This window comes from Megalops cyprinoides, chromosome 19 (genome assembly GCF_013368585.1).
Source record: "Megalops cyprinoides isolate fMegCyp1 chromosome 19, fMegCyp1.pri, whole genome shotgun sequence".
NCBI classification, from domain to species: domain Eukaryota; kingdom Metazoa; phylum Chordata; class Actinopteri; order Elopiformes; family Megalopidae; genus Megalops; species Megalops cyprinoides.
Genome location: NC_050601.1, coordinates 13,180,186 through 13,205,767, shown reverse-complemented (window position 1 = coordinate 13,205,767; position 25,582 = coordinate 13,180,186). Strand labels below are relative to the sequence as shown.

Sequence of the window (25,582 nt, the reverse complement as noted above, 5' to 3'; positions counted from 1 at the left end):
ACGTGACAGAAGCTGCTAGACTACTTCTTAGGGACCCACTGACGGGACTCTGTGCTGTGAAGCCTGTCCTGGTGATCATGTCAGCAAGGCATATTGTCCATAAAATCAAACATGGATCCTGGCCAAATTCTTCACGGATCTGCAAACTCTTTAATATATGATCCGGAGCAAACCTCCCTCTACCAGGTTACTATGTTTTATTTTCACTTTGATATCTTGCAACGCTATCATCAGTAAAACGCATACACTGGTGTAAAACAGGAAGACACAGGACCTTTAAACGAGGTATACACCTCTTGCTACAGCCGGTTCCATCCGGCCCGAGATTAAGATTTCACTTCCGGCGGGGAGGGGCTGCTACGCGGAGAGGAAGCTGCGATTGCAAGGCCCGAGAGCGCTGATCAGCCAGCGAACGCGATACCAGGGCAGAGGCTTCCAGGAGAAGTTAGAAAACAGGGACGAATTTGGGTTACAAACTCAGTGTTAAACATTTTTTTTCTGCAATGCTAGGGAGCTGAGGCTTAAACTGTTGCGACAGAATAGACGTAGTTCATGCTGTGTTTTGTTTCGATTTTCACCCTTTGATCAATCGGCAAGTAGTTGTCACCCTCACCGGACCCGTGTAGCAACATTATCAATAATAACAGCAACTGTATCAGGTTATAAACGTTAAATTGTCGATCTTAGTGTCTCGGAACTAGCATTAGTTAGCTAGCCAGCTGATTATTATGTTACAGAGTCACTGTTTCTGCTAACAGTACACAGGCCCTGTGTTTCGGGCAGAGTATGAACGTCCGCCGGAGCAGCCAACACCTCAAGTAGCTGCAAATATAAATTTGAAGCCAGAGGTTCAGAATTCACTCCGAGTATGGTGAGTACTGGCATCTGATACCTTAACTGGGTTATTTTATTAATGCAATGAGTTGTTATGTGCGGTTCCTGTTTGCACCTGTCTAAAGGCATCGCCATCAGAAGCTTTTCATATTAGGCGAGGCTTCAGGTGGAGCTAACGTTAGCTAACTAGCTGTAATCATAGCGTTCATATTGAATTCTAGCTGTATTGTCACTTGATTTTGAATCTAACGCGAGTCAGTGCCGCGTTCCCTCTAAATCAAAGTCAGATCTCTTTTAATTACTTCATACAGGTAAATATGACACTTTTTTGTGGTTGTGTTGGCCCTCAAGATATTAAGCACGAACCAGTGTTTCTTCGTGGCATGCCATTTCTTTAAACCATTATTCGATTCAGTCCATACAAAGTAACACAGTCTATCAGAAGCCCTAGTAGCTAGCTAACATTGCAGCTTAAGGTAACGGTCCGGTTTTCAGGAGAGATGTATAACCTGTGGGCACAGGGCAGAGCAGGAAATGAAGTCGATTTCCATTCGTCAAGCCGCGGTACGAGCCGCCCAGGTTGTAAAATATTTGCATTGAGCAATCCTTAGCATGTACCAGCACATTCCAAAATTCCACAACTGTAAACAGAACGCAGGGCATCAAAAGAGCGACATCTTTTTTCACATGACGCAATGAAGTAAAATGTCAGGAATGCTCCAAATGCCAGGTCGTGCCTATATTTCATTTGGCCTCCTCCATTTCGTCACCTTGCCTTTGTATGTATCAGACATTTTCGATCAGCGGTATTATTACTTGCAAAATAGTGTGCATGTCCCCACTAGTATAGTGCACGGTGGTATATTTCCATTACAGATATTCTGTTTTGTCAAAATTCTTCTGATGTAGCTCCTGAATTCACTGTTTTCTTATCTGCTCAGGGGATGCCAGACTCTTAGTGCAAGTCTTAATTATTTGCTCCATCCATGTATAGATAATTTGCCGAGATGCACCATTTATGCATCAATAAATGCATTGTTTGCAAGGAAAGTCTTAAAGCAGGAATATATTTTGTAACATGCGCAGAGACATTTTTTTTGTGTGACTCATCGCCCAGTGCATTACCATCACGGTGAGCTGTGGTTCGATGCTCAGTGCGTCATAGACCTGCAGGTCTCTGAGCTGAGTCAGCAGGAATTGTGGTGCTTTCACAGTACAGAGGGATGATGGAGTTATGACTTGAAGGCCTTCAGAATATCTCTGAACTCTTGTGCTGGGCAGTTCTCTTACAACTGTTTGGCCCAGAAGCATAGCCACTGACAACAGAAGCGCTGCCTTTTTTATCTTATGTTTTTAATCGTAAAGCTGTTTGTGTGTCTGTACCAGAGCTTATGTCATGCTGCAGTATTCACACCTCTTGTGCAATGCCTTCTACTTGATGCGTTCTCCATCATATGGTGTCTGCAGCAGAATGTTATTTTTATTTATCTGTAGTCCATATGTAAAACCGCAGTCGGTGTTCACTTTTCTGTCAGTTCCTTGATGCATCACTGCACACTTAGTTCCACTTGCACGGCAGCAGACCTCAACACCCTTGTCTCTGTGCACTGCTGGTCTGCTTGAGGAATGACCCTCTCGACACCAGAATGGCACTCAGGCTCTTGCAGGAGTTGAAGAAGAAAGGCCACAGAAAGCTGTAGTCGCCACATAGAATTTGCCTGGTTCTGGTTCTCCTTTTCATAATAGTTGTTCACAAATTTGTGCTCTGTGCCTGCAGAGTGATGTTTGCAAAAAAAAAGGCTTTTAGGAAATAGGCTTAGTGCTAGAATTAGGCGTGTTTTTCTGTTAGCATCACATTTTGCAATATTTACTCATACCCCACAGAAGGAAGCACATGCTTTTTGTACATTCTCGGTAGATTTGTGTTTTGCTTGAAAATCCTGGCATATTTGTTTTAGGAGTGATAATTTTGATCTAAAATAAGAAATAAGACATCACCTATTTTAAAAATAATTATGTTTTAAGGGAGTTTTGCATGTTTTGACACAGCTGACCCCAGTTGCCGTGACATTGAGATGAGCTTTAGTGTCTTACAGCTATGGAAAAGAGGAAAGGTTGTGGCCTTGAATGTGCCTTCGCCCTCCGGTTCACCCTCCTCTCTGCACCTCCCTGGGCTGGCCCCTTTAACTCTTCCCCTCCCCTGTCTGTGTCGCCCAGGCGTCGGAGGAGGCTTCGCTCCGTGCTCTGGAGAGCCTCATGACCGAATTCTTCCACAGCTGCACGACTAACGAGCGCAAGAGGGAGATCGGTGAGTCGGCGGCGCCGCCAGTCAGCGTTCGCCTCGCCAAAAAAACAAAATCTGCTGAAGTCATTCGCTCAGCATTCCATCGGTGGGCTTGATTCATGTGAGGATGTACCTAGGATGTTGCATCCAGATTTTGATGTTTGACCATTCTATTTGACATTTTACCTCTCTTGCAGAGTAACAGCGGTCCATCGGTTTAAGTATGATTTTTCACAAGACAGAGAATTGTTCAGTGAAAACACTTGTAACCCCACTTGTCCTCTAAGATATTTTTTTTCCTTCATGTTCTGCAGAGGAGCTGCTGAATAACTTTGCTCAGCAGATAGGAGCATGGCGGTACTGCCTCTACTTTCTCTCCAACACTCGCAACGAGTATGTCATGATGTACAGTCTGACAGTGTTTGAGGTGAGTGCCTGACGTAGTCTTGGTTTCTGTGCGGTGTTTTTGTTCTTCCTTTGCTGTAAAGCTAAAGGTCGGCTTCAGTGTGGAGCTCAATAGAACAGAGCAGGTTACGACCTGTCGTGGTGTCTGGTATTAGCAGGAGTGTGTCCCACGTGTTCATGCAGCCACTAAATGTTCTCTCAGTTCTGGAGCTTCTTTAGCCAGTTCACAATTTTATTAGACATTGCTAGACGTTTCTTTTCTTTCTTTTTTTGTTTCTTTTGTCTCATTGTCACTGTTCTGAGTTCTGATAGCTTGGATATGCAGTAACCATGTCGTCTGGGGAGGCTGATGCAAAAGAACTGTAATCCTTTAGTGGTAGCAGGAACATTGGTTTTGACGCCTGTCTTCCAAAGCGGTCAGTGCAAGTGCGGCATGACTAAACACTCTGCTTGTGGCCGATGCACCATGAACAAAGTAAAGGACTTAAAGCAAAATTTAGCACACTGTATATGACAGATGTGGCAGACCTAACTTTGTTCAGAGTCCAATTAAAACAAATATGTGTTTGATTAAAAAAAGCCAAAATGAGGGTACTTGGAGCACAAATTCGAAAAACCTAAAGCGCACAGCCAGGCCACTTCCACACTGTCCTCAGTTGGTAGAGTCCAAACTATTTGAATAGTCAGAACATGTATTATAGCACACTAAGAACCTTAGTACAGCTCCAAGATCATGACTGTACCTTGTGCAAATGAAAATGATGGTGCCTTAAAGGATTCTTGGGTAAGCTTAAAAATAGCAAAAATTACCACCCCTGTTAACACTGTTTCAATAGGAACTGCAAAGCAATTTAGGAATTTTGCCTACATCTAGGTTAAAATCACCACATCTCAGATGTATGTGCCAGCCTCCAAGAAAATCTGAGAAGGTCACGCAAAACCCGATTCGGTTTTCGCAGGGAATGACCCCGTCAGGTGTCTGCACACCCATTGTTTTTTTTCCCTCCGTGTCGCCATGACGACGGCACAGAGGTTGCTGCGGAGAGCATCGTGAGGGAGAGAAAGGGCCGCATGCGCCAGTCTGACACGGGGCGTCGGGCTTTCACATCCACCCACACTCTCAGGCCCCTTTTTAAACATGCTCTCGCACAGCTCCTCGGTATAGAGGAACAGGGTAGCACTTCCTTAATTTCTCATTGTGAAAAGGCATGCTTATGTGGTCATTTTAAGCAGAGGTCTGATAGAGCACAGTGTATTTTGAATTTTTGACACTGGGCTCTAAACAAGACAGAAGCAAAAAAGAAAAAAACAGTACTCTCTTTGCCTAAAAGTGCACATCATTAAAATCTGACGAATAGAAATGTCAGTCACCTTTATTCCAAAAAGTGTTGATTATGTGGATGAGTGATTGTGTGCCTCAGCGGTTTATTTGACGCTGAGCCTAGCACTAGCGTGCATAGGGTCCCAGCGAAATGACACCCGGTAAAAACGCCTGTGCAGGCAGGGCTCACATGCAGGGTGCCAGAGAGAGGGGTCGCGAGTGCGTCAGCAGAAAAGCCCTGGAGCGTGAGCTGCGGAATAGATGCCATCTTCTCTAATCCCGTTCCGCTCAAATGAAAACACAGGCGTGCAGGGGAAGCGGACAGATGAGCCAATAACACGTTTAACCCCCCCCCCCCCCCCCCCCCCCCCGCTGTGGTGATTACATGTTTCCATTGATTTACTTACCTTTTCCAACATATTTGTCCTCCTTGTGATGACAAAAAGCAGCAAATGGTAGTAATATTTACATTTATCCACATGACCACAGAAATACGGAAACTGAAGGAGAAGAAATGATTAAACTACAACAGTGCTGTGTTGCATCATTGCACGTACACTTTTGAGATGTTATCTTCTTTGTCATTGATTACTGCAGCCATACTAAAATTTAACTCAAGCTGAGATGGCAGCAGTGAAATCAGACATAATTAACATTCCCAATGTGCAGTAGTTGAAATGTAATGTGTTTGTTTGACGTTAGTTAAAAATACTCATTTGAGGAAACTATTGGTGGAAATTTAGGTGGGCTGTTGGCTTCATTAGTTGAACTATGCCATATGTCTGTAGATGAGTTCTCTCCAGTCCCCACTGTAGCACATAGCTGCTTTCCACAGCTTTCCACAGCTTTCCACTGACCAGAGGCAGCTAGCTAGTTGCATTGTTCTGTGGTCTCACACAGTTATTGCAGTGCCATCCATAACAATACAACTCTGGAGCAATACAAATTGCAGTAATCTAATGAATTTTCTTACCTTTGTCTCTGTTTTTTATTTCCTGTAATACAAGAAAACAAAATGTAAAGCTTTTTATTTGCATGTGAACAAGAACTTCCTGATTCCTCGTGCCACAAAGTGGTACAAATGGGTCTTAGTTCTGCTTGGCCAACATCAGCCATGTGGGGGATCTTGCCAGGAAATGAGCAGACAGACTCTTGTCCGCAAGTTTACCTGAAGGCAATACCAGCCCTACAGAAACGAAGGCTATGTTAAATCCTGTTGCGAAGGATCTGATACCATCAGTCGCCATAATACTGCTAGTTACACTTGGAGAAATTATCTGAATTTAGACCATACTAGAACTGCAGGCATTTTTTAAAGCATTTCTGCAACTGTAGAAGAATGTGTGAGGGTGTTTTTATTTCAGCTATGATGATGTGGTTATGTTAATGTAGATTAAGATGTGCAGTCAGTTTCTGCAGTTCATGTGTTTCAGCATGATATGCCTATCCCCCCTTCCATCCATTTATGTAATTTTGTAAGTATTTTTATCACAGATACACTTTAGAAAGTTGGTCTTATTGCATTTATTAACTTTTGATTCACAGACCTGCAAGTTTGTTTGTTTCCTTTGTTAAAATATTCCACATTCCACATCACAGTCCCATTTTACTAGATCAGTTTTTCCTGCAGTTGTTTGAGGAAGATGATCATTTGAAGGGAACTGTAGCAGTGTAAAAAGATTGTAAAAATGCTGTCTGTCTGAAAGAGCACTTGCAAGCCCTTGTTTAGTCTTTCACTCTAATCAGCTGGATTCAATTCCTTTGTACAAAACTAATGTAAACAGAGGGGGGAAGGAAGACAATTGTGTATCATGTGAACAGTTGTTTTACTGTCTTACGAACTTTTCCCTGGGTCAATATAAGGCTTACCTTACAAAATATATTGAAAATAATTTCTTTTGGGTTTTTTTTAAATACCTTGTTAATGCTGGGGAATTTGGAACAACAGTTCATGGCAGAGTGAGGCAGTACTTATGTATAGTGTTGTGACTTAGTAGTGAGGCAGAAAATGGTGTCCGCCAGCCTCCTTCGGGTCCCTCACACTGTCGTCATCACCTGTGTCCCCCTTCCTGCAGAACCTGGTCAACAAGATGTGGCTGGGCGTGCCCTCGCAGGACAAAATGGAGATCCGCAGCTGCCTGCCCAAGCTGCTGCTGTCCGAGCACAAGGCCCTCCCTTACTTCATCCGCAACAAGCTGTGCAAGGTCATCGTGGACATCGGCAGGCAAGACTGGCCCATGTTCTACCACGACTTCTTCACCAACACCCTCCAGGTACAGCACGCTGGTCTTCAGAGAGAGAGCGCAAAGGGGTGTGCGGGGAGTGAGGCCGTGTGGTCACGGAGCCTGCCATCAGGGTGCAGAGGGGGTTTGCGGTGAAAATGAAACCCAGGGCAAGTGCATGGCTGGACGTGCCTACCTTACGTATATCAGTTATTCATTTGACGGCTATTGACTTGAGTGTTTTATAGTATGCCACATAACGCTCTATGGGATTCATATTCAGTTCACTTACAGGTGCATGCAAGGCCATGTAGCACTTGCACTGTTTAACATACAGCTTAACTTGTGCTCTTGTGCCTGTTTGCTTTATGGAGAAGCTGAAGCCAAATTGTTCACACTGTCAATCTCTGGTTTCCTAGTGGCACGTCAGCTCTTCTCTGGTAGAGTAATTTTAGCTTAAATAATTCAGTATAGATACTGTGTACTCGGAAATTGGAACTTATCTTGGTGTTTCACAAAAAGGGAAGCTGTCAGTCATGTTTAAGACATTGCAGCGTGCTGTGGCGTTTGTAGCGAATATCGTGGCAATATATTGAATGTTTGCTCAGAACCGAAGTGTGGTGAGAAAATTTGGAAAAGCAGTAGCCTCATCAGCTATAGCCTCTGTGTTATAAGCGAAACAGCAGAACCACAAGACTAGCGTTGTTCTCTTGTAATCCCTTTTAGACATGTGATAGCTGAAGGGGGGGGCGGGTGTAGCTACTGAAGTGAAAGTTAGTCACCATAGTCTGCAGAGAAGGAAAAGTTCGTTTAAAAGCTCCACCTAACATAGGAACACTTAGTGCTTTTAGTTATTCTAAAGATACATTCACATTAACCCAACAATGACTTGTGTAATAATTGTTCAGATTATTTATGTTTTTTTTGAGAGAACATGGGAACCTGTGTAAGATGCTGAGTCATATGATGTTCAGATAGGGGAAGTAACTGGTCAGGGGAATGCTAGCTGAAGCTCTTAGGACCTTTGTATACGCTCAGCTTTCCACAAAATGACAGCTCAGTCTGAGCATTGAACTGTGATTCCATCTAAACAGCCCCATAAAACAGGGAGAGCTGTAATGACCATAATCATGGTGTGATTGGTGATGATGGTGTGTGGCTAAGCAACATTGCCCTATGACTTTATGACCTCTATGTTAGTAGACTGTCGGGTTTACTGTGCACCAGGCATGTGAATTAATTATATGACATTACATTACAGTCATTTAGCAGGCGCTCTTATCCAGAGTGACTTCCAGCATAATAGAACATAAGTGTATCTATTCAAGTTAAATGAGCAACAGTGTCAGACGAGGCAAACAACACTCCCACACCAATGAGTGTGAGAATAAACACTATTCAAGCCCTTGCACAAGTTAACTTGTGCAATCACTACAAACTATAGTTGTAGGTAGGTAACGCAAGGTAACGCAAGTATTAGCTTTAAATAATGTTGTTTACCCTAATTGCCTTTCGAGAATGAAACTAACCTGATCTAGAAGAACACCGGACACTTGTTCTACAACTGATGAGACGCGCTGTTCTGATTAATTATAAATAATTAACAGCGCGCCTTTTCCCTGCCCCCCCCCCCCCCCCCCCCCGGCCCTCCCTTTTTGGCGCATTCCAGCTGATCCAGTCTCCCGCCATGGCGCCGCTAGGCCTCATCCTGCTGAAGACCACGTCGGAGGAGCTGGCGTGCCCGCGGGAGGACCTGAGTGTGGCACGGAAGGATGAGCTGCGTAAACTGCTGCTGGAGCAGGTGCCCACGGTGCTGAGTCTGCTGACGGGTAAGAGCCGGGCCCGGGGGGGGCAGGGGGGGTTATTGTGCCAATTGCACCGAACGCGGAACTTGGATCCGCGCCTCCGTAAGAAGCTCAGAGAGCTGGTTTTGTCGCTAGGGAGCCGGGGCAGGTTGTGTGCTTTCCAGGTCTGGCTAGGGACTTCCCATTGTTGCGTTAGTCGCTGGACCTGAAGAAGCTTTGCTGATGGAACTTTTCTGGGGCAACAGTGCAGGGAAGGAATCTTCAACCTGGAGTCCAAGGAGGCTTAGAATACAGTTCTGAGGATCAGTGCCAGATCACAATAATGTCTATCTCATTCATTCTTTGATGAATTGATCCATTGTTCACAAATATACCTTATACAACACTGCTATATCTAACCAGCACATTCACAGGCTATGTCTGTAATGAAGAAAGCTTTTTTTTTATTCTGCTCTTGCAGAATATATATGTGGAGGGCAAGGGCTTTAGTGTTGGACATTTTTATGACAATGGCACAGATAAATTCTGATATAGTAGCTGTCGCAGGTTTTTATAATGCAGTTGATGCAAGTTTTTATGTTTGTGTGTGGATACAATTATATAATATTCTAATGTCTGTTACTGCTTTCTGTTAAATTGTAGAAAATTATAAAATGGCTGACTGTGCAATGCACTGCGGGAGGACATGGGCTGGTTGGTGTTATTTTGGCCTCTTTGCTGAGCAGAAGGCAGCGAGGCCCAGATTCAGCAAACCACAAGGCTGACTATCCTTATCTCTAAGTTACCAGGTTAAGCAACTGTCTGTTTTTTTTTTTTCACAGCAGTGAAGTTCACAGCAGTCTGAGTTACGCATTAGCTGAAATAAAAAAGCCCAAGCACAGTTGGTCTCTGAAAGTAAAGGACAAAGCACATTGCACAGGGATTACATCTGGGCCCAAGCCTGTTGTGGTGTTTTTGCCCATGGGTGTGGATTAGTCCCTCTGGGTTCTGGCCCTCAGTGATGATACGGTACAGTGCAGCGCAGAGCGGGACCTGTTTCAGAGTTTCTCCCCTTGGCTTTGCTGATGTCTTTTCTCCTTGTTTCACGCAGGTATTCTGGAGACGATCTGGGACAAGCACAGTGTTACTGCCGCCACCCCACCTCCATCTCCCACATCAGGAGAGAGCGGTAAGATGGCCGTCCCTGGGCCTGTCTTCCTCACCCGCTGTCTGGAGCGCATTTTCAGTCCAGACAGAAGGACCTCTTCTGGTAGTCGTGCTTATTAGCACCAACAGGGTGTAAATCAGCAACAGTGCAAATGCGTGGAGTGCTGGAAGCGAATCAGGAATAGTGAAAAAGTTCAAGCCTTGGTGATTAGAGTGAACGAAAGTTGAAAATATCTATCAAAGCTTCTGCTGACGTCTGTCATTGTGAGAAGTAGATAGTACGTGTCATAAGAGCCGGAAGAGCACAGGTACAGAGCAGAAAGTAACCCATTAGCGATACACTGTCAAGGTGAAAAAAAAATAGTGTTATAGTGTGAGCATAATGGTATTTTAAAGACTTTGTATAGACAGATATGTGCTGCTTCCACTGCAGGAGAGTTGCTGGGCAGCCTGCTCCAGGGCCCCGTCTACTCCAAGCTGCTGTCGCAGCCCATCCCACAGCTGGACGAGGAGAGCCTGCAGCTGTGCTCCCTGGCGCTGGAGTGCCTGGCCCACCTCTTCAGCTGGATCCCCCTCTCCACCAGCATCACGCCCTCCTTGCTGGCCACCATCTTCCACTTCGCCCGCTTCGGCTGCGACCTGCGTGGCAGGGGCAAGCTGGGGCCCTCCATCTACTCCTCCTCCTCCTCCTCCTCCTCTTCCTCGTGCTCCAACGGCAACTCCACCGGCAGCACGGGCGCCCCGCCCTCCTCCGGGCCGATCAACGGCAGCACGCAGCCGCCGGCCGCCAGCAGGGCCGACAGGGCGCGGCTCGGCGTGCTGGCCATGACCTGCGTCAACGAGCTCATGTCCAAGAACTGCGTGCCGCTGGACTTCGAGGAGTACCTGCTGCGCATGTTCCAGCAGACCTTCTTCCTGCTGCAGAAGCTCACCCGCGAGAACAACGCCCACACCATCAAGAGCCGGCTGGAGGAGCTGGACGAGAGGTAAGCCCCTCGCCCCCTGCGCCACACAGCTCTCTCTTTAAAGCAGGTTCCGCCTTCCCGCACTGCACAGCTTTCTCTGCAGGGTAACGCTGGGAGAAGGCGGGCTCTGCCTCTCCACCATCTAGCTCTCTCTGCAGGGGAATTCTGGGAGGAGGCAGACTCCGCCTCTCTGCCGCCTAACTGTGTCTGCAGGGGAACACTTGGACAAGGCTTCCTGGTTGTCTGGATTTTCGGTAATGAGGCGTAGGCCTCTGTGTGTTCTCTGTCCCGAGGGTTCCGGGCTCAGACAAGTTGTGACCTGTCAGGATTGCTCCTAACCTGAAGTACCTGAGGGTACTTCTCTCTGGGACAAGAGGTGCCTTTCGTCAGACACAGGAAGGTCTAGTGTGTGTGTGTGTGTGCATGAATGCCTCCCCCTTTCCCACCCTTCACTTTAATCTGTGCCCTCAGCAGTGGGTGCTGCTGGTAAGTATCGGTGTGCGTTGGGTTGGGTGCGTGTTCCGTCCCGTGTTCCGTCCCTCCTCACTGCTCTTACAGTCCCAGGTGCTGTCAGCCAGGGAGAGCCATTTTTAATTCATCCAGGGGGGCAGGTCATCATCAGGTAAGAGGACGGTTATGTTCGCTTCCTCTGCTGATACCCGCCAATGGTGTACAAGATCAAAGGGCAGGTGGGCGGGCAAAGTGCCTTCTAACAGCTCCATACTAACCGCAACACATTCAGCCCCTCCGAGCTCAGCCAGACGTCAGGCTCTCTGGGTCTCTGTCAAGCACATAAACACGAGGATTAGCAGATCTCCACAGGGCTTTTGTCCAATGGCAGGCTGACCCCATACATATGAAAGAGATTGGTGTAAGAGGAAGAGTGTTATAAACCCTGGAATATATAGAAGAATGTACGCTCATAGCAGTGTTAAGATGACTGCAATAAGGGAATTCTGGACTCATTTCTGCGTTTTATCCCATTTTGTGTAAATTTGAAATCTTCTGGCCCAGGGAGTTGTTCATACAGGCTATTGAATAAGCCCTGGAGGAATGCATTTGACATCATTGGAATGTCGTCCCGTGCCTGGAGATAAAGGATGGCCATAACCGTGCCCTGTGCTTCTCCGGTTTCATTCACAGCAGTCAGCGCGAATGGAGGAAAAAAGGCCTCCGTTCCAGCCAGTAATTTCTTTTTCCTGGAGTCTCTCAGAATGCAGATCAGTCCACAGCAATGCCTGCGTACCACGTGGGGATCGAAGAGAAAACCAGTATCACAACTTTCACCTTTTTGTTGTTGAGCAAAAATCACCCCCTCCCTTTCACAGTATCCAGACTGGGAAATGGTCAATAGCAGTCCTGTGAATGCATATATATCATGGAAGTACTCCATAGACACAGGGTGGTCAGAGTTTCCACCTGCACAGTGTTTTCAGGGAGCACATGCACGCACACGTGTGCACACACACACACACACACACACACACACACACACACACACACACACGTGCCACACCAGTACACATGCACGCGCAGGCAGGCTTTATCGATCTCTTTCTGGCTGAAACTGGCCCTTGACTAGCCTGTCTTTTCTACTGTATTTCAGGTGTGTTTGGAGTCAAGGGTTGCCCATCCCTTAGGTAATTGTCAAAGGGGTTTTACTTGTATTTAAAACTATTCTTAGTTTTAAGATACTTGTTGTAATTTGATTTTACTATAACTGGCTGCTTTCCTTTTTTTTTTTTTCCTTTTTTTTGTCCGCAGAAATGGTTCGTTAACGAGTGTGATTTTGTTATTGAGCACAGCTGACTTTAATCTTCATTCTGCTCAAATGAGACGTTTTAATGCTCCGAGCATGTGGTCTGATGGCCTCGTGTCGTTCTTCTCCCTGTGTTTGTACCCAGCTATGTGGAGAAGTTCACCGACTTCCTGCGGCTGTTCGTCAGCGTTCACCTGAGACGGATCGAGTCCAACGCTCAGTTCCCCGTGGTCGAGTTCCTGGCACTGCTCTTCAAGTACACTTTCCACCAGGTACCACACGTGATAACGGTCACGATGTCTTTGAAACTCAATTCAGTTCATATTAGGACAGAGTCCACCACTGGTTATGTGAATACCTGAGTCTCAAAGGAGAGAGGGAGGTTGCTGCTGCTTTGGAATCTTAGCTAAAAATGTATGTGGGGGGGAAAAAGAAAACTTTGTGAAAAATTCATCAAATATTACTGCTTTCATGTGTTGAGCACTTTCACGTTAGGCTTTTGACTACTAGCCCTTTGGATGTCGGATGTGTCACTTGGGCTTGAAAGGTGAGGAGATTGCATGGTTTGACATGCGAGGTGGCTAGTTCCAGATTTATTTCATCCGATGAATGCTGTGGGGAGAAATCAGGGATGTTCAGTGGTAATTCTTCATGTGAAAGTACTCATGGTATTCTGGTGTTAAAACCCGGATTGGATGACGACACTGTTATTCTGTCACAGCTTCCTGTTTCTGTGTAAGATTTCCCAACCTGTATTTCAGGCTCTAATGCAGTGCAGTTACAGTAGCTGTTCTGTGCTCTTGTGCTGTTCCCAAAAAGGAGTCAAAACCGTTTGTATATATCAAAACAAATAATGTGTGACTCAAATCATTTTTCTTTCCAGTGTATAGATACATACAGTGATTTGGTGGGACTTTCCTGTGATGTGAAATTAGGAATATGTTATATGAGTTTTGTAGGTGCTTGGTGAATATTGGGGCATTCACCATTTTAATCCCCTTAAACCGTCTTGTTTTTGCAGCCCACTCATGAAGGCTACTTTGCTTGTCTTGACATCTGGACCATCTTCCTGGACTATCTGACCACTAAAATAAAAAGCCGACTGGCTGACCGGGACAGCGTGCTCAACAGGTAAATGCGTTTGTTTCCATAAGGAATGCCAGTGCACGTCAGTTCTGTTATTTTGGCCTTTCGATGTTGTGTGCTTTTGGGAAGGATTGCATGAATTGAAATGGTGGTTAATTGGTGGTTCAGCATGCTGCCAGACAGTGATCTGTCTCTCACGTGCATTGGGACAGCTGGACGTAGCAGACAAGGTTACCAAGCTGTGCACATGATGCATTGGAAATTTTGAATTTTAACAGCATTTTTTTGTCAGATTTGAGTATGTGACATCCCGCTCTGAGTCACGCACCCCGAGCTGGAAACCACAGTGGCGAGCTGTGGGGTAGAGGTGTCTCTCCCGTTTCCTTCTCGCATTGTTGGTGTCAAAACCCAAACGCGCCCCAATGACGCGATAACCAAGCTGTATGGCGAAAGCCTTCGCTTTCAAAACGCAGCCTTGAGACCAGCCTGTTTCAAAATGTAAAACACAGAGGAGAATTGGCACAGTGTGCTTTTAGCGTCTGTCTCTCGCACTTTCGCAGTTTGCGCCTCGCGTAATTCTGTATCGCTTCCTGTCCTCCGAGCCTGGTAGGACAGAGTGTTCTGCCTCGTCTTTTTAAAGTTCCCTCAGGGCGCCGCTGTAGCTAAGCGTCACCAGCAACAGATGTCAGCGGCGGCAGAATCCGCACTTTCCAGCCACTGTGTGTGAATGTCCATGAGGACAAGCCTTATGTCGTAGGCCTGCATACATTAGTGTAGATTACTTAAAAAAAGGACTTTTGTTCCGTTTTCCGAAATTATTTCATGTCAGTAGATGTCAGTAGCATTATATCTCAAAGGAGTTTTTTTATAATACAGATGCATTTAGTTTAGTGAGGGGGACAGCACTATCAAAAGAATCTTTAGGAAGCAAGCTAAAAAGCTGAAAAGTAAGTCATATGTCATTGATGTTTTAACTCATGTTACATGGTTACTGTGAGACATTGTTTGATTACTTTTTGGCCTTTGAATCACAATGAAAAATTTATATCAGTTTGGATTCAAATTACTGGACCTTTGTGTGTCTACAGTTGTCACTAGGTTTGAATGTGAACAATCTCCCTCCACTTCCCTTCATTGTTGTAGCCTGTGCATGGGCAGGGTGTTGTCTTTCTCTCGTGCCTTGCTGGGTGTCAGAACACAGCCCTCCATGTCTGTTCTGCAGGTATAAGGATGCCTTGGTCCTGCTGCTGAGAGAGGTTCTGAACCGGATCCAGTTCCGATACAACCAGGCCCAGCTGGAGGAGCTGGACGATGAGACACTGGATGATGACGTTAGTTCACTTTAAGTGCCTGTTGGTTGCACCGTGTTGCAGCTTATTTTGTGTTGTTGGGAAACAGTTAATAAGTACAGCATGTCAATAAGCATGACTTATTAAGCCAGAAGAGAGTTCATAGTAAGTGGGTAATGTTTGCCATTATCTAGTCTATTTTAAAAGCGTACTTCCAGCATGTTCAGATTTGTAGTTTTGAATTCATGTCAGGTTAAAACATTGATATAATAAAACGTGTCATAACTAATATTGTACTGACAGTGTAAACAAGCCTTATAAGGAACAAGTGACCATGCTCATGTTGCAATAGATCCTTCGCTATCACACACAGTAATGCATGGACAAGTGTTGTGCTGTATTTATGCTGGCAGTTGCTTCTTTTCATAATTCATAAGGCACTTGCCAAAACTGCGTAGAGCATCAAAGACTTCCTGAGTTCATCCAGAAGGCATCCTTACAATATGCCCCTCTGATCTCCATAGCAACAAACAGAATGGCAGCGATACTTGCGGCAGAGTCTTGAAGTCGTTGCCAAGGTGATGGAGCTGCTACCCTCTCATGCATTCTCAACACTGGTAAGCCCCAACGTCATCACTGGGCCTTTGGGAATCTACTCCATGGGATATGTTTGTTTTCCTCCTCTTCTCTCTTCTGAATCATCACGATTTGAAGTTTCTTTTTAACTTGATAACAGTAATGATGGCGTTTCCACAGCTTGCTGTAATGCAGCTTTTGAGCTGCGTTTCAGTGGTAGAGACGGGTTAATGGCAGCTGTCCTTGTCCTGTCTCAGTTTCCAGTGTTGCAGGAGAACCTGGACGTGTACCTGGGCCTGCAGCAGTTTATTGTCACCACGGGTACAGGTGAGGAGCGGCTGAGATTGTCTGTTGTCAGACTGTACTTGTTAGTGTACTGCAGTCCTTTGATGTTTTACCATGTCAAGGAATTGTGCGACTGGATCACATGAAGTCCATTTAGTCCCTTTACAGTGTGGCACTATCACAGGTGTTCTTGCTTAATGCACAGATTCTCGGTTTGTCTCCCCCTTCAGGCCGGAGGCTAAACATCACCGCAGAGAACGACTGCCGGCGGCTGCACTGCGCTCTGCGGGACCTGAGCTCTCTGCTGCAGGCCGTGGGGCGGCTGGCCGAGTACTTCATCGGGGACGTCTTCGCCGCCCGCTTCAACGACGCCCTCACTGTGGTGGAGAGGTGAGGGGAGGCGATGCCAGGTCCTCTCGTACACTCTCAGCGAAGGGCGCGCACATTCACGCTCGGGGAATTCGCCGCGGCCGGGTTGTTTTTCTAAAAGGAAGGAAAAGACTTCTCAGGCCATTCACTGCTTTTCGTCAACAATGGAAATGCGATGCAATGCACCAGCAGTAGAAAAATGAACAGTAGCTGTGGATGTTCTCTACATTGTCAAGCAACCAAGGGAACTGGAACAATGGATGCCCTGTGTGACAATTAAAGTTTACACATGAGGCGTGAGTGTATTGTAGTGGTAACCTCACAAGAGCAGGCTTTCCGAGCAAGTTGATTTCGAGAAGCATAATGTATCACAGAGGAGATTTTAATCATTATTCTGTTGTGCTGCACCGTACTATGCTCATTAAATTAGATTGATTTTTTTATGAGAAATACTCATCTCTTGTTTGTTACTAAGCCAGAATAAGCCAATATTTGTTCCTTGATATTATAGCGCATATCTGTGAGGAATTGTGCATTTCCCTTTTTCAGATTTAGTTTCCCACTACACTAAATGAATATACTTGTTCCTGACCCATACTGTAAGCTGTACCCTCTCTCCTTTGTTACAGAATCACCCCTGTATCTTTGAATGTCTGAAGAAATGTGCTGATAGGGACGCCATGTTTTTATGAGGATGTTCTTTTGCCTGATGAGACATTGGTTGCTTTTCCCCAAACACAGGCTGGTAGAAGTGACCTGCTACGGCTCCCAGATCAGCCTGTACGACCTGGAGACAGCAGTGCCATCCGTGCTGAAGCCAGACCTCATCGACGTGTGAGTACTGAGCACCATGACCGCGGTCACATGACACATGCAGCCACTTCCAGCCAAGCGAGAGTATAACGGGACCAAGTACCCCGCTTACCCCCGGCTCCCTCTTGGGTGTCTGCTCTTTGACCTCTTGTGCTTAGTGTGAGCTTGCTGAAGCCTGTGAGTGACACTGCATGCCTGTTCTGTATGGCATTTATTTGCCTCGTAGGACCTTGTATTGTATGTACTGTATTTACATTACATAATATTATTGTCACTTAGCAGACACTCTTATCCTGAGCAACTTACATAGGTTACATGTTTTTAGATGTTATCCATTTGTACAACTAGGTATTTACTGAGGCATTTGTGGGTCAAGAACCTCTCCCAAGGGTATGACAGCAGTACCCCAGCAGGGAATTGAACTGGCAACCTTCCGGTTACGAATCCTGCTCCTTACCACTATGCTACACTGCCGCCCCCATGGGTCCTACATGTCTGTTCAAGACCTGTAGGAACCATGGGGATTCAAAGGTTTTTTGTCGTTGCACAAGAGGTTTGGAAAAGGTGCGCGTTCGCTTGCATCCGCGGGGCAGCGCTCTCCCCCCCTCTCTCACGCGTGTCTGCTCGCGTTTCAGGCACGCCCAGTCCCTGGCCGCCCTGCAGGCCTACACTCACTGGCTGGCTCAGTTCTACAGCGAGGTGCAGAGGCAGAACCAGGCACGCTTCGTCAGCCTCATCACCTCCGCCATGGACGCCACCGCTCCTCTCATCAGTGCCAAGGTGCGTTCCCGTCTCCCAGGGCAGGAAGGGACCGGCAACGTGGCGCAACAGACAGCGTTTAAAACGAGAGAAGAGTCACAGTAAAGGCATTTATTTCGCAGCCAGACACAAGCCTGTGCCTCAGTGCCAGGCCATTTTATCAAGACAATTCTGAAGGTGCCAAAACAAAAATTACGTGAGCAGGGGTGTTTTTCCTTGTTTGATGCATCTGTTTCTTTCGCCATATCTTGCAGTACCTGTATGTCCCCTTATTTAAACATGTTGAGGCAGAATTTTCCGTTTTAATTGTGGTTGCTGCAGTCCTGATTTCTTTTCAGTTTCAGTTTCATGACGGCTATTGGCACATTGGCAATTTTTTGTCTCGCACCGCAAGTCACGACTCCGATTTCGGTAGCCGCTCGTGTCGTCCTCCGTTCTGCGTTTTCATGTGTTGCCCCCCCCCCCCGTCTTCCCAGGTACCAGAGAAGCTGCTGCTGTCAGCATGCCATCTCATGGTGTCGATTGCCACGACGGTTCGGCCCGTCTTCCTGGTGACGGTCCCAGCCGTGCAGAACATCTTCAACTTGATCACAGATCACAGCCTTGCGCGCAGGCTCCCCCAAGAGGTCAGAGTCTGCAACTACAGGCCACAACCTTTCATAATTCTAATCCCTTCAGAAGGTTACATATTAAATCCCCACAGCTAGTTTAAGCATAGCACATTGATTCAGTGCTGCAGATGAATGGTAAACGCATATCTGTCTTAAGACTTAAGACTCCTTAAATAGCTTGTCAGCTCTAGGTGGACATTTCATTTACATGTTGACTTTCTATAGCCCTAGTCCAGTGTTTCTCAGTCCTACTCCTGGAGGCCCACTGTGCTGCATATCTTCTATCTATCCTTGCTCCTAACACACCTGATTAGTGTGATTAACATGCTCTTCATTAAATCAGGTGTGCTCAGCTAATCAAAAGTGCCACTGATGAGTTCAGTCAGGTAGGTAGAGCAAGGAAAGCTATGCAGGACAGTGGGCCTACAGGAGTAGGATTGAGAAACACTGCCCTAGTCCATCAATGTGTGTGTGTTATTTATTTATCAGTTACATCCTAAAAGGCAGACTCATGCATATGTATGTGTGTGCACAGAGATGTGTGTGTGCATGAGTGGGCATGTGTGGGTGCGTGCGTGCCTGTGTATTTTGAGACCCGCCTGACAGACCGCCCGTCCCGTCTGCCTCGCAGGCCCAGGTGCTGGTGTGCAGAGCCCTGTCCAACATGCTGCTGCTGCCCTGGCCCAACCTGCCGGAGAGCGAGCAGCAGTGGCACACGCGCTCCACCAACCACGCCAGCCTGCTGGCCGCCCTCACCCGCAACTACCGTCTGCTCCGGGGCAGCTCCAGCCTGCAGCAGCGCCGCGTCGACGTGGAGGACAGTGAGTCCGGCCTCCCGCCGCTCCGCCCCATCGCGGCCCGTTCCCCTCACGCCGGCGGGCCTCCTCCGCGGGCGCCTCACCCTCCGAATTTGTGGAGCTCGTTTTCCAAACACAGGGGACACATTCTAGAGCCCGCTTGTGTAGTGGGGTTTTGCACCATAACTGCGGTGTGTTACCGTGTAGTGCAAACAGGCGGGATTGGCGAGATCGCTCCTGTGCCCATGAGCGTGTGGAGGCTGTTGGTAGCGGCACGGCTAAAAAAAAAAAAATATTAGGAAACGGAGGACTCCAAACACCAGCCTACTGAATGCATTATTTAATGATTGTTCCCTGCTGAATGATTCAGTCTCTTTGCATTTTCATTCTGTTTAAGATGGAGCAGTGTTTACTGGGTCAAGGGTTCACTTAGCTCAGCTCTGTTGCCATAGTTTCTCTGCACGAGTCCTCTCTGAGACTCAGATAATGTTTTCAGATGGTAATTCCACTAAATAAAGGGGAAGAGTGAAAGCAGAATAATAATGGGAACCCATTTTCAGATTGTTTTCCCACTGTCAGTCTGAGGGTGACCTCCCACTCAGAAACCAGCCTGGCCACCTTTGGCTTTTGGGTTATATCGACCCGTTTGGGCGCCCGCCTTTCGGCCATGTGCGTGAGGGCGCGGGAGTCCCCCCCCCCCTGCCGCTCACCCCCACTGTCCCCTCTCCCTCTCCGTCGCAGTGAAAGCAGAGCTGCACCAGACGCTGCGGGTGCTGAGGGACATCGTGGACAGCATCTCGGGCGAGGCCACCAAGTCGCGGCAGATCTGCTACCAGTCGCTGCAGGAGTCTGTGCAGGTGTCGCTCACCCTGTTCCCCGTCTTCATCCACCAGCCAGGTACAGGCCCCACACGAGTCCACCTGACGGGATCTGAGCTTGGGACATTTTAACTTTGGCGGCCTTCCGTGTTGTTTTGATTTTTGTTCTTGACCATTGACATTTGGGCATGAATGCCTTTTATAAAAGACTTGTTTCACATAGGCGCGCGCTTTGAAGAATATACAGCATTCAACCACATACGTTAAGCAAGATTTGTTTTGGTATAGTTTAGCTGTAGCAGAGCATTTCAACAGATGCCTAATAATCTCTACACAGCGACATTTTGTGGTGTGTACACTATGCAAACTGTTACAGTGAGTGCTAGCGTTAGCATTAGCATTGGCTAAATGGTTATAATATCATGGGTAAAACGAGGAGTAAGCGGATGTAGAGTAGCAGGGAGTTTTGTGGAAATTGGCCTCAGTGCAGGCTGGGGATGGGGCACGTGTCTGCCAGTGTTTTCAGTGACTCAGTAAGGAGCCGTTCTCCTCCTCTCTCCCAGACGTGACGGACGAGATGCTGAGCTTCTTCCTCACACTCTTCCAAGGCCTGAGAGTCCAGATGGGGGTGCCGTTCACCGAGCAGATCATCCACACCTTCCTCAACATGTTCACCAGGTACACCGAGCTGCCCCATCGCTGTCGTATTACTCATGTCCACCAGGCGGGAGCCCGATGAGAGAAAAGAGCCTTAACCAGAGGGTTGCAGGTTTAAACCCAGACTGGACAGCTGCTGTTGTCTCCAGGCTTAAGTAAATAGTTTGGACACATCTGATAAAGTTAATGGGAAACATGCATTCAAAGACATTTTGATCTAAAGACTTGCACTTAAATGCTTGAAATTAGTTTCTTAGGCACCAACTTCACTATTTATATTTGTCTATGCATGCATTTCTTTCCAAAACTTTAAAATTCAAAAAAAAAAAAAAAAAAAAAAATTGGCTACTTTGAAGAATCTAAAATATGAGAGTTTCGATTTGTTTAACACTTTTTGGTCACTGCGTAATTTGTGTTATTTCATGATGTCTTTAATATTGTTCTAAAATGTGGAGAATAGGAAAAATAAAGAAAAACTCTTCTATGAGTAGGTGTGTCCAAACTTTTGACTGGTACTGTACATAAATGGATAAATGGACATAAAAAAAGTCAGTTATGCACTTTCCCTTGGATAAGGAGGTCTGCTATGGAAGTAAATACAGGAACGTAGCATACATAATATAATAAATGAGGAACTTCAGAGCTGTTCCAAGAGTTAAGAAATGAGGTAACACTGTCATTCCTTTGAGGTTTTGTATGGTTCCTTTAAAAAAAAAAAAAAAGTTTGTTGTGGTAAATTTCGCAAGAACACATTTACAGTAACATGAGAAGCAGTTTGGCACGGTGTGTGGGAATGTTTTTTTGTTTTTTTTTTTTTTTTCCTGTGCATTTGCACCTGTTTTGTAAGCCTCAACATGTGTATTTATTTCTGTTGCTACTTATTCGTATATAAATAGATGATAATTTTCAAATTTTCACGGCTATATTTTATGTCAGGGGTTTCATAATTACAGTGGCAACACCAGCTGGTTCATAATTTGGCTTGTTTTGTGGGATTTTTTTCCTCGTATTATAGAATCCATTTTATGAATGATGAGGGTTTTGTTTCACTAGAGTTGTCTTTGAAGTGTGTGGCATATTTGCATGTCACCAAGGAGTGACCCAGACGTGAGGTGTAAACCGCATTGTATCCATTGCGTGTGGTAATGGTGCTCACATCGTTGGGACGACGCTGGGTTTAAATTTTGGTCGGTCTGACCGAGTTGCGTGTTCTGCAGGGAGCAGCTTGCGGCCAGCATCCTGCAGGAGGGCAGCGCCGGGTGCAGGGTGGTGGAGAAGTTCCTGAAGATCTTGCAGGTGGTGGTGCAGGAGCCGGGCCAGGCCTTCAAGCCCTTCCTACCCAGCATCATCTCCCTGTGCATGGAGCAGGTCTACCCCATCGTGGCAGAGGTGAGAGCCCAGCCATGAGCCACAAACACACACACACACACACACACACACACACACACACACAGAGGATGCACCAGCGAGCAGCCAGGCACCAGGCCTTTGGCTGAGGGGGAAGTTGTTTTAGAGGGGAACAATTTGATCAGTGGGTTGACAGTTCAGTCAGGACAGCAGAACAGGGTGGAGCCACTTTGGGTGTGTTTATGGGGGAGTTTAGAGGAGTTTTAATTATCTGAAAGACCTAGGCCGAAGTCTATTTCCTCAGCAGCTAATTTAAATATTGTAAACAGTGTGCTGTGTGCCTATAGCCATCTGTCTGACTTTTATCTGCTTCTGTGTGTCTGCGGCAACAGCGTTCCTCCCCAGATGTGAAGGCGGAGATGTTTGAGCTACTGTACCAGGTGTTGCATCACAACTGGAGGTACTTCTTCAAGACGTCTGTGCTGGCCAGCGTGCAGAGGGGTGTGTCAGAGGAGCCCATGGAGAACGAGGCTCAGTTCATTGCAGCCATGCAGGTCAGCGGAGAACACGGCCCATATTTATCATCATTTTCAAGGGAACTGTTTGTAGTTATTGATTTATTAGTTTATGTAAATATTGTCATGCTTACTTTATCGCTTGACACATTCTGTGGACCTTATTTGTTTCCCTTGGTTTCCTGACTGTGGTCCTCAATCGCTTTGTTTTCCAGGCCTTTGGCCAGTCTTTCCTGCAGCCAGACATCCACATATTCAAGCAGAACCTGTCATATCTGGAGTCTCTAAACAGCAAGCATAAGCTTTACCACAAGGTGAGTGACAGTTGAAGGCCTCACCCCCTCACCCTCAGCACCATGGCTACGGATTATCCCCCCCTGTAAAGGACAGAGAGCTAGTGACATTATGCAGTCCCTGTAGTGACCTGCACAGAACTGAACAAAGCTGTTAACACTCCAGTGGGAGTTCTGCCCTCATAAATGATGTCAGGGCACCTCGGGGCAATTGGGAGCAGTGACATCAAACTGCCCATAATTAGCAAAGGAAGTAAAAAAAAAAGGTTTGGTACATTAGCACTTACACACCCTGAAGGTTGCTGCTGTTGAGCAGGAGGCAACAAAGTGCAGAGCAAAGAGAGCGTGCATTGAGATGGATGTGCTGTGTGTCCCCCCCCCCCGCAGAAGATGTTCCGCACCACCATGCTGTTCCACTTCATCAACGTGCTGCTGCAGGTGCTGGTGCACAGGAGCCACGACCTGCTGCAGGACGAGATCGCGCTGGCCGTCTACAACATGGCCTCCATTGACTTCGACAGCTTCTACTCCGCCTTCATGCCCGAGTTCCTCAACAGCTGCCAGGGCGTCGACGCCAACCAGCGCGCCGTGCTGGGGCGCAACTTCAAGATGGAGCGGGTGAGGCGCCGCCCCAAACTCTAAACACCATTCAGCAGCTGGTCCTTTTTACCCTCTGTTGATAAAACGTCCTTACTGCCATTCACTCCCGAGGGCCGTGACTACTTCCAGAGCCACATTTTCACTGACAGAGGAGATCTGGAGGCATTTCCACAGAAACGCAGTGTAGGCTGGCAGTATGCAGGCCAGCCTCAGTTGTGGCTTGAAGGCCAGGCGGGTCAGGATTACTTCCTCCAACTTGAGGAACTGTTTATCTCCACAAATTTAGCCACAGACCTCGCTCATTTATTTAAAAACAAACTCAATATAGGCTGCCGTAGGCGGTACCAGAAAAATCCAAGAAATGCTCTTGGTACAGCAGCCCTTCAGCACTAGGTGGCACTCTTTGGCCTGTGATAACAATGAAATATTAACGGCTCAGTATAATTTAATTTATTCCATAAATTGTGCTATTGATCCAGAATACAGATGATTTAAATGAATAGCATACTATATAACATAAAGTACATTGTAGTTCATAGATAATGATAATGATTATCCAAATACAAAGCAGAATTTGGGATCTGTTGTCTGAATGGCTCCTTCCACACTCCCAGCCAAGAATTCAGTCAGACAACTTGTAAGGGTTTGTAGAGTCCTGTTTTAGGTACATACGTAAATTAATGTTTGACCCAGTGAGCAGTAAGTTATTGACCTGTGTCCCTCTGTCTCATGACTGCCCACTCTGTGTCACCTGTACAGGACCTGCCCTCCTTCACACAGAGCGTGCACAGGCTGGTGAATGACCTGCGCTATTACAGGCTGTGCAACGGGAGTCTGCCTCCCGGGACCGTCAAGCTATAGCAACGCGCCCAGCCCCAGAGCCGTCACTACCACACTCCCCCCACCCCACCCCCTAGCCCAGCCTCCCAGTGCCATGGACACTGTCCCAGCCTCTGCCAACCCCCCCCCCCTTGCCCCGCGCTCCGACCTCCTACGTCCTTGCCTGGCTGCTCTCACTCGAGGGGGGGACGAAGAGGACTCGACAAAGGGACGCCTCTGGAAGGACTTGCACCTTAACGTCCGCACATTTCAGCGGGTCCCACGCCCGGCCCCCATTTCAGCGCTTCCCCCTCCTTTCTGACGTGAGCGCATTCGCCAACAGTCACAAGGCCAAAGCGGAAGACGGGAGGCACCAGTGCTCCTGCCGCATTCCACCGCTCCCAGGAGGGGCTACCTGGGGCTCAGCACTTTCCTCACTCACTTCTGTCTGCAGTTACGACGTTCACCTTTAAATAGGGTCTGCCGTTTTTCTTTATTTTTTTTTTTTCTCACGTTGCCTTCGCTCATTTAACTCCAAAGGAGCCAGACTTTCAAATTCAGTTTTTTTTTTTTTTTTTTTTCCTTTCATATCATTCCATTCAGATACCGTAGGCATCATGCTTAAATCAATAAAGTGCTTTGGATATACAAACTTCTTTTTTAAAAAAGAAAAAAACAAAAAAAAAAAGGTTTTCTTCATTTGTTTATTTGGTCATTGTTTTTAATTTTATTGTCATTGAGGTTTGTATTATGACGGTCATTTTGGACTGTTGCGGTTTTAATTTGAATGCGTTTCTCTCTTAAATCTTATGTTTGTACAGTTCTCTTTTCTTACATTAAGGAGGTTTATTAAAAGCTTAATACTTTTTGTTTTAAATGTGGAAAAACTTGAACTGGAGCCCTGATTCTTTTTTCATGACTGATAAAGGAAAAAAAATCAGGGAGAGAAATTAAGGTAGAGTCAGCCAAATTACCTGAGAGGGTCTGCCATGCAACCAGATGGTGAGAGAGACAGAGAAACAAAAGCTGTTATGTATTGACTGTGACATACAACAAAGCCCCCTGTCGTGTTAGACATGATTTTATATTTGAAGAGCTCCTTTGGAGAGTTTATAAGATTCTTTGTGAAAATGTAAGAAGTACAAGTGGATCCTCTCTGAAAGTGGATGGGGATGTTGTTGAATTTCTGTATTGTCAGAACTTTGTT

The 25,582-nt window shown here is 46.5% G+C and overlaps 1 protein-coding gene across 1 annotated transcript; it reads left to right on the top strand.

Moving 5' to 3' along the window:
- The first annotated feature begins 382 nt into the window (after window positions 1-382).
- On the top strand, window positions 383-24,914 carry LOC118794732 (exportin-6-like). Its single transcript, XM_036552993.1, has 24 exons — window positions 383-871; window positions 3,052-3,142; window positions 3,433-3,545; window positions 6,920-7,117; window positions 8,736-8,895; window positions 9,962-10,039; window positions 10,451-11,003; window positions 12,887-13,013; window positions 13,763-13,872; window positions 15,050-15,158; window positions 15,641-15,733; window positions 15,950-16,019; window positions 16,208-16,367; window positions 17,088-17,180; window positions 17,795-17,939; window positions 18,395-18,544; window positions 19,161-19,350; window positions 20,068-20,223; window positions 20,708-20,822; window positions 22,019-22,190; window positions 22,541-22,702; window positions 22,879-22,977; window positions 23,344-23,574; window positions 24,316-24,914. Exons 1-24 carry the CDS (start codon window positions 869-871, stop codon window positions 24,415-24,417), a joined length of 3,480 nt encoding a protein of 1,159 aa, XP_036408886.1. The 5' UTR covers window positions 383-868; the 3' UTR covers window positions 24,418-24,914.
- The last annotated feature ends 668 nt before the right edge of the window (window positions 24,915-25,582 follow it).

Coding starts and splice junctions, on each gene's coding strand:
- LOC118794732 (XM_036552993.1), top strand. Junction 18,545..19,160: donor CGCGCAGGCTCCCCCAAGAG/GTCAGAGTCTGC, acceptor TCTGCCTCGCAG/GCCCAGGTGCTGGTGTGCAG. Junction 23,575..24,315: donor GCAACTTCAAGATGGAGCGG/GTGAGGCGCCGC, acceptor TCACCTGTACAG/GACCTGCCCTCCTTCACACA.